Source organism: Acinonyx jubatus, chromosome A1 (genome assembly GCF_027475565.1).
Source record: "Acinonyx jubatus isolate Ajub_Pintada_27869175 chromosome A1, VMU_Ajub_asm_v1.0, whole genome shotgun sequence".
NCBI classification, from domain to species: Eukaryota; Metazoa; Chordata; class Mammalia; order Carnivora; family Felidae; genus Acinonyx; species Acinonyx jubatus.
Genome location: NC_069380.1, coordinates 210821922 through 210835421, shown reverse-complemented (window position 1 = coordinate 210835421; position 13500 = coordinate 210821922). Strand labels below are relative to the sequence as shown.

Sequence of the window (13500 nt, the reverse complement as noted above, 5' to 3'; positions counted from 1 at the left end):
CACTCTTTACATTCAGTCAACATTTACTGAACCTGGGCATTATGTTTCCATTAACTACATCTGGAACACCAGGAAGTCACCACTCTGCCCATGTGTCAGCTGTAAGTTTATTGGATAGAATTGTCATTGTTTAGTTTTAAGACAATTCAAAGTTATTTCTGTGGTTTGTGCTAAAATCTTGAGGTTTCTTCTCATGCTTCAGTTGGTGCCACTGCTGGGCCTTGTATTTATGGAGATCTGACGGCCCTGGATGTGGTTGGGGATCTTCTCCTGGGAATTTCCTCTCTCTTCCTCTCTCCAGCTTTTTATAGCTACATAAGGTTTAGATCTCTTAGCAAACACATGGATAATTATGCCCCTCTCTGTTTATAGACTCAGGATAAATTGTCCTAATGGGAAAATATCTGTCTTTTGTAGTAATTTGGATCAAGGCTATTAATATTTTATATGTGTGTGGTTCGTTTTGCCTTTCTGAAAATCATTTTGATGTTTGTTTCACTCACAAATCATCTATTGTTGATATACAACAGCACTCAATAAACCCCATTAAAAATCTTTTCTCAATCTAAAAGTAGTTTACATTGGAAAAGTACGTGACCCATCCATATGCTTTCTCACAGATGTTGAATTAAAGGAAACAGTTGTAATTTTTTTAAGTTTATTTATTTTGAGACAGAGCAAGCTGGGGAGGGGCAGAGAGAGAGAATCCCAAGCATGCCCGGCATTGTCAGCATGGAGCCTGATGTGGGGCTCAAACCCACAAACCATGAGATCATGACCTGAGCTGAAACCAAGAGTCTGATGCTTAACTGACTGAGCCAGTGAGTTGCATTTTAAGACTCTTAGGGGGCCTCTGATAAGAAGCTCATACAAATGACCCACCAGAGTCTGATCACCAGCGTGTTGGAAAAACTCAATTCAGCTCAGCACCCTGTCATAATGCATTTATATTCATTCATTCAACAGTCACAGAAGACTTACTATATGGAAGGTTAGGTTATAGATGAATAGCTTATAGTTTCTAAATAATAAAACAGAGGTAAACCTTGATTGGATTCTTCAGCTTGTGACAGACAGAAAGATATGCTTCTGATCAGAAGGCAAAACCAGTTCTTTCCTCTGCTAACCTGGGAAAAAATTGCATTCCTTAGGTGTTATAAACCTATAGAAGTCTTGTTTTTTCATCAGTTTGGGCCAACAAGCATAAATGCTCCTCTTTGCAATGTTTCCTCCCTCCCAAGAGCTAAAAATACTTAATGATCGAAAGCAGTGGTTAATGGGTAAGCACACCCTTTTGAGTCAAACTAAATGAGTTTGAATTGGGAACTCCAACATTTACTAGCTTTGCTACTTAACCCCATTGTCACTCAGTTTCCTTGTGTTAGAATAAGCCTAATAATTATTCCCACTTCACAGGGCTCCTGCAAACAAAAAAAAAAAGAGAGAGAGAGAAAAGAGAGATAATCTACATAAAGTTGCTAGCACGGTGCCAACATAATTATAGTAAGAGCTTAATAATGCATAGCTATTATTATCTTTAACATCACCATCAACTAATATTTGTGTGCCCACTAACCAAAAAGCAATGTTGCCTATACAGAGAAACACTATAGGGTAGCAAGTCTATAAAATATACTTATCATCTATTCAGTGTTTGGAGTTGGACATATTCTTTTTTTCTTAAGTTTATTTATTTTGAGAGGGAGAGAGAGAGCGTACAAGCAGGGGAGAGGCAGGGAGAGAGGGAGAGAGGGAGAATCCCAAGCAAGCTTTGCACTGTCAGCGAGAAGCCTGATGTGGGGCTCGGACTCATGAACTGCGAGATCATGACTTAAGCTGAAACCAAGAGTTGGATGCTTAATCCACCGAGTCACCCAGGTGCCCCTGGAGTTGGACAGATTCTTAGACATACCCATTCCAATAAACAAGGATCCAATGAGATGTGAGCATATGTTTGCAGGGAGCCTTATATTTTTGTGGGCCTTGTAGAGCATGGACACTCAGGACCTTTGCTCCCACATTCCATGAGTCAAGAGGACCACTTTAGCCCTAGAAGGGAATGAAAGGAGTTCTCTAGACTGGCTCCTGCCTAAACAGACTAAGACTATCACTTAAGATGGAGTTTGATAGGTAAAGACTGCACAGTGATGTCAGTGTCATGTCAGTTACCATTAGCGTCAAGCAAGCCTCCTTCATGTCTGACCCAAATTTTAATGTTGAATTTGTGCCTCTTACCTCTTCTGTCTCCTGTGGAGATGAAGAACAGCTGGTCGGTATCCTCTTTATAATAACCCTTCAAATGGGTGATGACTGTTAAGTTTGCCTTTAGGCACTTTTTTACTCTAGACTAAACAATTGCAAATCCTTTAACCTTCCCTCAAAGGTTCTATTTTCTGTCTCTTTAATCATTTTGGTTCTCCTTTGGAACCTTTCCAGTGTCTCCCCATCTCCCTTAAAATGAGGGGCCTCACACTGGACATATCACCCTAATAAGAGTCTATCAGCTGCCAAATTCTTCATTATGGGGGAGGAAGGAATGAGGAGAGGCATTTCTCTTTCACGTCAACCTCCCGCCAGTGTGAACTTGCCCCAGTACTGTGTTGCCTATTTCTTATCAGTACAATACGCAGAATTCATATTAAATGCATGGTCTGCTGTGATCCTCGCGTCTTTGTTTTTCTCAAATCTAGATATTAACTCCCATTTGTGCCTGTCATTTTGATCATCACCCCTCAGGACACTACTTTGTAATCAGCCATCCTGCTGAACTCTAAACTCTTTTTAATGAACCATTAGCTTTATGTGCTGAAGACGCTTTGGATTCTCTTAACATATCAGCAGTTTCTGCTCAAATTAATATTACTTGTAGACTCTGGTGTACACATAGCAATCGTAAGTATTATTTAAACCAGACCCAGGGTAAAATTGGAGGCCACTTTTAAAGCACCCCTTTGTTTACTGAACCATTGATCTCTTTTCCAGTCTGCAGTGAAACCGGTGAGGGAAAAGACTGAGCACATCATATCTTTCTGGCATGCTGATGAGAATGTCATATGCATTCCAAAGCTTTCCTGAAATTAAGTTATTAAACAGATGTCAAATTTTAATTCCTGGCATATACACACCCTAAACTGAGTTTAGACAACAAAGTTTGTGGGGGAAGGGAGAATATTTATTTGTACTAAACTTAAAATCCTGGATTTAGTTTAAACAGCATTGATTTGCACATCATAAATTATATACCAGATTGAATGAAGGAGCAGAGAAAGTTAGAAGTAAAGCACTAAGAAACTGTCAGTGGAGGGGCCCCTGGGTGGCTCAGTGGGTTCCAATTTCAATTCAGGTCACGATCTCATGGTTCATGGGTTCGAGCCCTGCACCAGGCTGTGTGCTGACAGCTCAGACCCTGGAGCCTGCTTCAGATTCTGTGTCTCTCTCGCTGTCTGCCCCCGCCCTGCTCACACTTTGTCTCTTTCTCTCTCTCTCTCTCTCTAAAAAATGAATAAACATTAAAATTTTTGTTAATTTAATAAAAAAATTAAAAAAAAGAAACTGTCAGTGGAGAAAGCAATCTGAAAGGAAGAAAGGATCACTTCTGAAATTGTTAGAAAATCATGCAATTTGAACCTAATTCCCATAAAACTTACCAGATACTGACTGAGATGTATGCTAATGAATCTACTAAGACTACCACCGCTAAGCAGAAGAGAGGGAAATGGGAGGGGGGTGAGGAGCCAACATTCACCGAGACCTTATAATATTTGTAAGCCAGACACTGGAAGAGTTCTTAGCTTTTCCTAAAATCACAAGCCTCATTTGCTTTGACCCAGGAACTGTGGGATCTTGAGGCATGCAAAGCTTGTTCTCACTGGACACCTATAGTGTTCTCCTAAACTCCACACATGGTTGTCAGTTGCGATACCCACACCTCCTGGAGACGCACTTTATCCTGGGATTCTGTTTCCTTGTAGTACTTTCACAGGAACGCCAGCTGCTGGCAGTCCTGCCTTCTCGAGGTTTGCTGTTGTGCCAACCTGAATGAAGCAACTGGGGGTAATTCCAGGACTAGTGATTACGGTGATTAGTTACCAGTGTTCTCTGTGGGCTGCTTCAGAGAGAAGGCAGATTACCAGCCTGGCCTTGACATGGCTTGGCCCCTCTAGGGCTCTAATTACCCATTCCAGTAACAGTAATAGTATTGGGAACAGGACCCTTCTTTTGCCTCTTCCTTTACAATTAATTGCTTCGAATTCCACCAGATCTATACCTCACAAAGCTAATTTATTTTAAGGGGCTGCTGGATACCCAGGAAGAGAACCATAGCTGAGAGACCTAAGTTTGGGGCAAGATTCTGGTATGAACCCCAGGGAGGGGATGGGCGTTCTCAAGTCCCAGGGGGCGCAGGTCTTCCGTTTGTGCCTAGATGGGTGCCATTCAACCACAGGTGGTCGCCATACCTCTCGCCCCCTCTGGGAGCTTCAATCGGATCCCTTTCTGAAGCCAGGTGAAAATGTGCTGTGAGCAGAAGTTCCTTCATGGTTTGAGGTTTGGCACAGCGATGCTTTTACTTTTCAACAAGTGTTAAAGGTGGGAAAATGGAATAAAATACAATTGAAGTCTTTTAAGACTCTTTATGCAATGAAATGTGGGGTGACTCCCCCTCTCTCAGAGACACCCCCACCCCACCCCCCACCCCCGCTTTAAGAAAAGCAAACAGTCTTTTCCTGTCTTATTTGTATTCCCATTAATTAGAGACAGGAAGCCCTCGGTGGGTGTGATGTAAACAATTCAGCCTCGTGGGTCGGGCTTCCTCATCAGTTTGCAGCTGGAGATGGCTGAGCCGCCCAAGCCCATCCTTGCCTCTCCGGGGAATGACTTGTTGACTGAACCCCGCAGACGACGGGAGGGGCGCGGGAGCGGGAGAAGGTATAAAGGAAATGCTTAAGTTGTGCAGTCACCGGTGATTGTAATTCAGCGGTGGTAAATTGGGTTCCTGCGGCAGCAAGGCTCTGACTGGAGGTTTCTGAAAAGTTTCTTGACACGCTGCCCGGTGCGATGGTTGCGATTCTGGTTTGGGGCTCCCCCACCCACCCCCTGTAAGAACCCACGCTGCTGCTGGTTATGAAACGGAGCGGTTATGAAATGAACTGGTGTCGGGGAGGTGGAGCTTCTCGGAGAGAGGGAGAACTTTTGACCGGGCGAGGGTGTCTGAGAAGGGCGTTTGCTGCTCCGAACCTGCTCCCGGGGACGGCGGGAAGCCCCCCTCCCCCACCCGGCACTTGATGTAAACAAAGGTGTCTGCGCGAGCAACCGCAAAGTCCGGGAAACCCTCCCGCGGGCGGCTTCCTCTTCCCCGCGAGGGAGTGAGCGGGGAAGGGGTTCTGGAATGCTGTGGAGTTTTGACAAGTGAGCAGGGGAGTGACGGGCCGAGCCGGGATCCCATTACAGTCTTTTCATAACCTCCCAGCCGGGGCTGCGGGCGGGAGGAGGGGTCCCCCCACGGACATGGAGCGGACCGAGAGGCACCAGCTCCAGAAGGAAGGCGCGGAGGCGCGCAGGGGGGCGGCGTCCCGGGCGGGGAGCCCGCGCTGAGCGCCCCCCTCCGGCGCGCAGCGGGCGGCGGCAGGTGATTAAGCTGCGGCTCGCGGGCGGGCGAGCGGGGCCCCGGCGCGCGGGATTAGCGCGGCCAGCTGCTCGCGACGCGCACGCCGGCGGCGGGAGACGAGACCCCCGAGGTGACTGCGGAACTGGAGGTAGGAATATGCTTAGCAAACAGAAAGCTCGGGCTCCCCCTCCCCATCGGGTTGGGGGTGCGGATCCAGGCTGAATCCACAAATGTAGAAATTTAGCTCCAGCCTCGGAGAAACGCCGCAGCCAACTAACTCATCTCGCAGATCACTTGGGCGTCTTGTTTTTGACCTGGGGGATTGGCGTGTTTAGAGATGGTTTGTGTTCCTTGGGAGGAGAAACCGACTTGGAGCTGGTTTGTCAATTACTCGACGGAAGGAGGCGCCCGGAGTGTGTGTGTGATAGGCGGAGGGGAGGGGGCCGGGAAGGCACCAGGGACAAGGCTGGAGGGGCTCCAGAGCCACGGTTCTGTCAGACACCTCGGATAAGAGGTGCTGTTGAAGCCCATGAAGCGTGTTTGTGTGTTTGCGGCGTGTTCCAGCAACCTGGGCATCTGTGACATTGCCCTTATCCCAAGCTCCTCGCTTTGGCCAGTCCGGGAGGGAATCGGAGGCAGAGAAAAGATGCGTCTTGTCTTCCACCAGTGGGAACTTTTTTTTTTTTTTTTTTTGAGCCTTCAGGGAGCCATGACATCCTTTGGGGACAGATCTTTGCCCCAAACTGCTAAACAGCCTGCTTGGACAACTCCCCCACCATTGATTCACAGAATATTTTGATTTAGTGTCCACAAACACTTTAAGATTTTAAAGATGAAAGATGTTTGGAAAGAGAATGACCTTTTCTATCATGTTGTTATTCCCTAATAGATAGTTTATAAATACTAGGGGTGAAATTAAGTCAGTCTTGTCTGTGAAAGGGGGGTAAGAAGGAGATAACTACAGCTGTCATCCTGGGAACCATTTCTGGGAGAAAAGCTTCTGTGAAGGTAAACAATAAACACTTTTCATATAAATAGGTCAGGCTGAGTTTGATATCATAAGAGGCATGACATAAACTCTGTAAATACTATCATAAAAGGCATGACCTAAACATCTTCAAATACACATGAAATAAATAGTATTTTCAAACTTTACATGCCTAGACTGTTTTGCCCTTGCAGATGAAGTGAAAAATGAGGTACAAGGGGGATCTTTCTACCTCCAATGTTAATCTGGCCATGTAACACTCACTAACCTATACCTTTTCTTTAGCTGAAATATTAACAAAGTTAACAGGACTTACCCCAATTGTTTTCAGGATCTCTAGTCAAATGCTTTGTCTTTAGGGTGCAGCCACAGGACCCACTGGTGTAGGGCGGACCTTGGGAAAGGACAGCTTTGTCCGGTTCTACAAGAAAAGGGTTCTCAGAGTGGGCTACACACAAAACTGGAAATCAGATGTACCAGGCAAAGTGGGGAAACCCATGTGGACTCGGGATTTCATGCTTGCTCATGCTCTTTCACCCTTAGGGTCTGTGAGCCTGCATGACTGGGTAGAATTGTCTGAGGACATACCCTAATCCAGTGGGAAAGGAAGACTTCATAAAGAGCTGCAGAGCTTCCAGAAACCCTCTTTCTGCTTGCCTTCTTGCTGCCACAAATTGCCTGACACTGTGCTTAGCATGTACAGTCCCCTTTAATCCTCCGTTCCTGCTAATCTCCTCTGTAGATCCAGGCAGGTCACACTTAGGGATTGTTTCCTTGAAGGGAAATAGTGACCCCATTCTGGCCTCTTTCCTGGGACATTAAGTTCTCTTCTCATCTGCTCTGCCAAGAGCTCAGCCCTGCCTCCTTCGTCATCTCTTCTGTTTCCCAAAGGTTTCACCAAGTACCTTTGCTGCCTTCTGGAAGTGGGTTCTCCTGGGTGGGGAACCTTTCCTGATCTGTGTTTGGGTTCTCATTCTGGAATCTGATTCCAAGTTTCCCTTTTTTCCTGAATCAAAACTATACATACATATAATTTTCTAAGTCCGATATTTCTAGAAGCAGCAGTCACTTGCCCCACCCTTCACCAATCTCAACTCATGTGCCCCCCAAACAACCACTTTCGACTCTTTGTATGTATTTTCAAACACTGCAGGTACCCACGGCTCAACCTGGTACTCTCCCTCACCGGCCCTCGGGCCTCCTTCCCCACTGTGGATTTGCTGCTCTTGAGGCCTGCTCTACACCCATCATCCTGGAAATCTTTCTTCATTCTACCGGGGACTCATACTGCCTCTTTCCCATGTGGCATCCCCTGGGTTCTAGATCCACATCTTCCTCTTTCTTTGTTTCTGTTCTCTTTCTGGTAAGACACATCTTCCAGAAGTTCCTAAAAAAGAGTACATGGGAAATCAGTTTTTTAAGATCTTCCAAGTTTGACTGCATGTGTGATGAGGTATGAACTCTCTAGGTTGGAAATCCTTTTCCCTCAGAATTCAGAAAACATTGCTTTTCCAGGTTCAGGATTGGCATTGAGATGTCTGTCATCCTAATTCCTGATGCTTTGAATGTAATTATTTCCCTCTCAAAGTTTTTAGGGTTTTCTCCTTGTTCTTTATAATGTCCTCTGTCTGTAATGAAATTTCTTTATAACATATCTTGCTGTGAGTTTTTTTTTTTTTCCCATCCATTTTACTTGGCTTTCAAGACACCTCAGTCTGGAAACTCATGTCCCTCGGTTCTGAACAGTTTTCTGGAATTAAAAAAAAAAAAATCATTTCTCTCCTCTTGGAACATCTATTAAGTTGGAAGGGGATCCTCATGGATTGAATTTCTAATTATCTTACTTTTTCCTCTTATATTGTCTCTCTCTTAAAAAAAATTCTACTTCCTGGGAAATTTCCTCCTTTTATCTTCCAACCCGTATACTGAATTTTTATGTATGCCATCAAATTTCTAATTTCCAAGAGCTCTTTAAAAAATCTCTGAAATATTCTTTTTATAACCTCCTGTTCTCATTTCACAGATGAAAAGCTTTCCAACTCTCTGCAGATCTCAATGACAGCTTCTTTGAAGCGTTCCTCTATTCCCTGCACATTTTCCCCCCTCAGATTTCCTCCTAGTTTTTGTTTTGTTTTTGTTTTTAAATTTCATGCATGTTAAAAACTTTCCTCTAATGTCTGGTCCTGAACTGATCACTTAAAAGCTAACTGGAAAGTCTGCATGTGTGGATGGGGCTTACACCCAGGAATGAATAGTTCCTTCTTACAAAGAAAGACACCTAGAACAGTGTTCTGGAATCTGTAACAAAGCCTGGCACATGGTAAACTTTCCATTCCTATTTGCCAAATGACTGAATGACATAGGATCTTGCCTGGGGCCCAGATAGTAGTGATTATTAGAAGCTCCCCAGGTGATCCGAATGTGCATCTGGCCCTGAGCACCTCTGCTGGAGGATTATCTTGCTAAACAGTTTCATTGGAGGACTCCCTCCGGTGGAAGGTCTGGAAGGTCGTTCCTCTCAGAGGAAACTAATCAGGTGAAAAGAAATTAGGTGGAAGGAATCAGGTGAGGGGAATAGGTTGGTGACGGCATTCAGTGAGCCAGATTTGGGAGGGAGACCAGGAGTCCAATATTTGGTACGGAGACTTTGTCTTGTTCCCCGGTTTTTAAAGCGGCACCCCTTCCATTAGCTACCTGTTGTGTCTCTGAGTCCAGAGTTGCTCGGATTTAGCAGAGCAAACATGACACAGAATGTAGGCAGTCACAAGGGAGCTAGGGCTAAGGAGATTACAGGGGTCTGACCGCTTCAGGCACAGACTCTTAGCAAGCTTTCCTACCTTTGGGACCCTTGTCTGGTGACCCCAATTCCAGAGACTCTCTGCAGCTCTGTAGCATGAATCCCTGCCTGCTTCTGTGCTTCCTGCCCTGCTCTGCTGGGTTTCAGCTTTCTTTCATCTGTGAAGTCAGTTACCACTGGATGGGCCACTTCCCAGCTTCCAAAATTTGTTGCAACCATTGCTGCTTCAGTTCTCTTGAAGAGTTTAGCGAATCCCTCCCCCCATGCTTAAAAAAAGTCACTTTACTCTCATTTCAATCCATCATGTTTACTGGGGAGTGCGTCTCTTTGCCTCATGCCCCAACTTTGTCTTGGAAACCTCCCTGCAGTTCTTTCTGTATTTATCCCCCTCTACTGAAGGTGATACATTATACTAGATACATTAGCATCTTCTCCCTCGTGCTATTAACCATGCTTCTTTGTATGTGTGGAGTATCCAACAGAAGGCATTTTTGAACATGTTTGATGTGATGGCTTACCACAGTTCTATCTGTGGGAATAACTGTACAGCATGTTAACTTTTTTTGAAGTATATTCATGTTCCTTTCCTTCTTTGGTCCTCACCAGAAGCCCACTGAGTGGCTTAGTGGTCATGTGGATTTGGAAGCATCCATTTTCTGAGATGATTAGCACATTCTGGTTGTGGTACCTCCATTCCACATTCAGAGACAAGTGGAGGAAAGAGTCTGTGATTCAAATCTGGGTGATGGGGTGTGAGGGAATGTCCCTTGTGGTGCTTCTAGGGAAGGTTTGCTCATTACTGAGAAAAGGCCACAAACAAATGACCCCTTTGCTTCCTGGGTACGTTGCTCTATTCTTAGGCATCTTGTCTCCATTCTTAGGAGGAAGCCAACACACAGGAGACAGCAGATCCCAGAGTGTCCTCAAGAAGCACGAGGCTCTCTCTTGCAGGTCCCATCCTGTGAGAATGATTAATTTCCTCTTTCTTCAAGCCACTTTGAATCAGGGTTTGGTATCGTTTGCTGCCAGACTTTGATACAGGCAGACATTTTTTTATGTGTGGTCTCATTCCTAAGAGTGTTAAGGCAGACGGTGGGCTTACCTTACTGAAGTTCTAAGCTGATTCCTCATTCTGGCTCCAAATAGGATTCCTCTCTATTCTATTTTCTGGGCAGATGAAATTAATTTTATTCTCTCTTCAAGCTTCAAAAGAAGAAATAACTGGGGAGACATTTGGTGGGGAAAAGAGGATTCCTTGCTTTGGAGATTGTTAGCTGATCCCAGCGAGAGAACATTCTGGGGCTGTCACAGAAGGGCAGACTGTTCTTAAAATGACAAAGCAATGAGGAGACCTCATACACTGCAGCCCATGAGAAGCCAAACACTAGTTTTCATTCACTGTTGTGGTTGTGGAGGCTGGCCAAGTCTTGCCTGCACACTTGGTGTTGTTTCCTCTGTCTTCCATCCTTTGTCTTTTGGGGAATCCCAGACTTTGGGAAGCTTTGGAGAAGAAATAAATTCTGAAAGTGCTCAGTGTTGTCAGGAAGACTGAATGCAAGAGAAGGTAGACAGTACTTGTTTTCCCCAATCTGACTCAAGTGGCAATGGCACACTGTCTCTATTTTAAGAGTAGGAAGCCCTCCTAATGTCTTCCATTCCCAGTGTGATGTTAGCCTAAAGAGAAGCCCCTGATTGGACTTAGCATTATACCGTCATTGTCCTGTTTGTATCTTTTACTAAACGAAGACTGTAAGGATGAACTTCATATTGTAATACAGATAAGATTCATTGAACACTTACTACTTGCCTGGCACTATAATAAACTTTATATGTATGCGGTAACCTAATCCTCAAAAATGATCTTATGAAGAAGATGCCATTATTATCTTGTTTACAACAGAGATCACTTGAGGCACCCCTTAGTTAGGGAGATTGTTCAAGGTTGTCCAGCTTTTCGGTGCTGAAGCAGAGAGATTCAAATGTTGGCAGTCTGGTACTGGAGTCCATTCTGTGCTATATAACGTGTATGCTTTGTGCAATGTATAATTCATCATTATAGCCTGAACACCCTTTCACCATCTGTAGTGTGCAGTAGGGATTCAGACATTACCATGAATGAATAAACACCAGGATTTTTCGTGTCATTACAGACTCATTAATTTTAATGGCAATGTATTTGCCCATCGAGTCAAAGGACCATACTTTGTATAACTATTTCCCCAGGGTTAGACATAGTAGTAACGTGGGCTAGAATATCTGAGACTGGGACTGTCCTGAGAAATCCCAGGTATGTGGTCACTATTTGGGAGATGACCAGGAGACATTTTTTTTTTTAACTCTCCTCCCTCTCTCACACATTACTTTTCCCATCTTCTGCCACCCTTAGGAACGATCCTAATCCTCATCTTGTTCCAGATTCCCATTGCCATCAATAGAACTGCGCATAATAGTAAATGGTGTTATAGAGGCTTTCATACTTCTGGAACCTTTTCTGAAGGTCCCTGTTAGAAGTTAAACGTTAGTTGGCAGGGAATTGCTGTAAGAAATGCGGATCCCTGAAATGTCGCCTGCCAAGTGCTGTTTTCCGGGTGGTTTCTCATAACATGTCATTTTGCACTTTTGAGTCCTGAGATAGTATATCTGACTCCTTCATTTGTTATTTAAGACTTTTGGCTGACCTCTGGGATTCTTGTTTTAATTGCCAACTGATAGAAAACATAAATGGAAAAATGTGTGTGCAAACTTTGGAGTTTGTTTTTTTATCTTTGAAAATTGGGCTGGTAGGGATAGAAAATTAAGGAAAACTTATGAGACAGTTTTGTCTGGTTAATGGGCTATCTTCTTAACAGTTTCACTTGTTAGGCCCTATGTAAGCAAATACACCGTGTGTCAAACAATATGAGCATTATGTACAAGCTATTTGCAGTTGAAGAAGTTTGTTTATATAAATTATATCTGAGGTACACCTCAGATGACCTTGATGTTTAAATTTAGATTAATCTTATGGTGAAACCTTTTTGTACAAGTCATTTTTTTGAAACGTCAAAGATACACTTGTTCCAAATATATTTCAAATGTATATACATGTGTGTGTAATTTAGAAGTGTGTGCACACACATGTTGTGCACCCCTTACCTCCAATTCGTCATCTGCCTTCCTGTGCACCAAGAGGTTTAGTGCTATAAACGACAACATCTGGACTCCCTTGTCTTGTGTCTGGTTGGCTTCAGCCAATGGGAGGCACGGGCAGGGGATCAGAAGGCCGGAGGAGACAGTGTTGGGGTATTTATCCCCCTTGTCACAGAGCCCTCAGCCTTGCAAAGGTTCTGATGATGGCTAATTTGTTCCAGCTCTTGATGGGCAGCTCACTTTCAAGGCTCCAGTTTGCACTGCTTCCTCCCATTTGCCCTTCAGACCTAAAGGTGATAACGGTTTTCCAGCTTGTTCATTGCTGGCCCCCGGGTGCTTCATCCTGCCCACATCTCTCTAAATAGTCCCTACATAAAATCCTCTCTTGTTCAACCCTTTTGAGTGTGCTTTCTCATTCCTGCTGGGTGACCTCATGATATGTATGGTCCTCTGTTTCCCCTACACAATCTTGTCCTCTCAGGCTCTAAAATGCCAGTTACATTTACATGAGTGTGTCTGAATTTGAATTGTCCTGTCCGAGAGTTGCCCTTTCACCCTTGTGTCTGTTTTGTCTTTTCTGTTTGATTACTAGTCCTGGGGAGTGAGGCAGGGGCGTGAATCATTCCTCTTTCTTCCTGCAACGCCTAGTACGCTTTTTACATACAGAGGTCACAAACAATTGGCAACTCGAAATAGTAGGTACACATAGGAGTACGTGTACATATGTGGTATGTATGTGAGTGTATCTGTGGCCATTGATTGTTTTAACCTTTGTTTGTATCCTTACCAGCTTTGGTTCATTCGTTTTATGCAGTAAACAAAAATGCCACGTGCCGGTTTATAGGCAACACATTATACTAGGCATGCCTTCTTATGGTCTCCTCAGAGTTCATGAAGAGTCATAAAGGGGTTTCATTAGGAACTGAAATAGGATTTCCAAGCTAGAAGGAATCAGAGCTTTCCTAACCTGGATTTATCATT

General features: G+C 44.3%; 1 protein-coding gene across 9 annotated transcripts in view; it reads left to right on the top strand.

The window, feature by feature from the left end:
- PDZD2 (PDZ domain containing 2) overlaps nt 1-13500 on the top strand; it is a 364850-nt gene that overhangs the window by 169707 nt on the left and 181643 nt on the right. Inside the window, exon 1 of one of the 9 annotated variants that reach the window (XM_053201771.1) lies at nt 4740-4926. The exons of 6 other annotated variants lie outside the window; for them this stretch is intronic. In XM_053201771.1, the coding sequence (XP_053057746.1) occupies nt 4832-4926 (95 nt within the window). In that variant the 5' untranslated portion in view covers nt 4740-4831. 2 more of the 9 variants (XM_027074952.2, XM_027074957.2) reach the window with 2 other exon arrangements.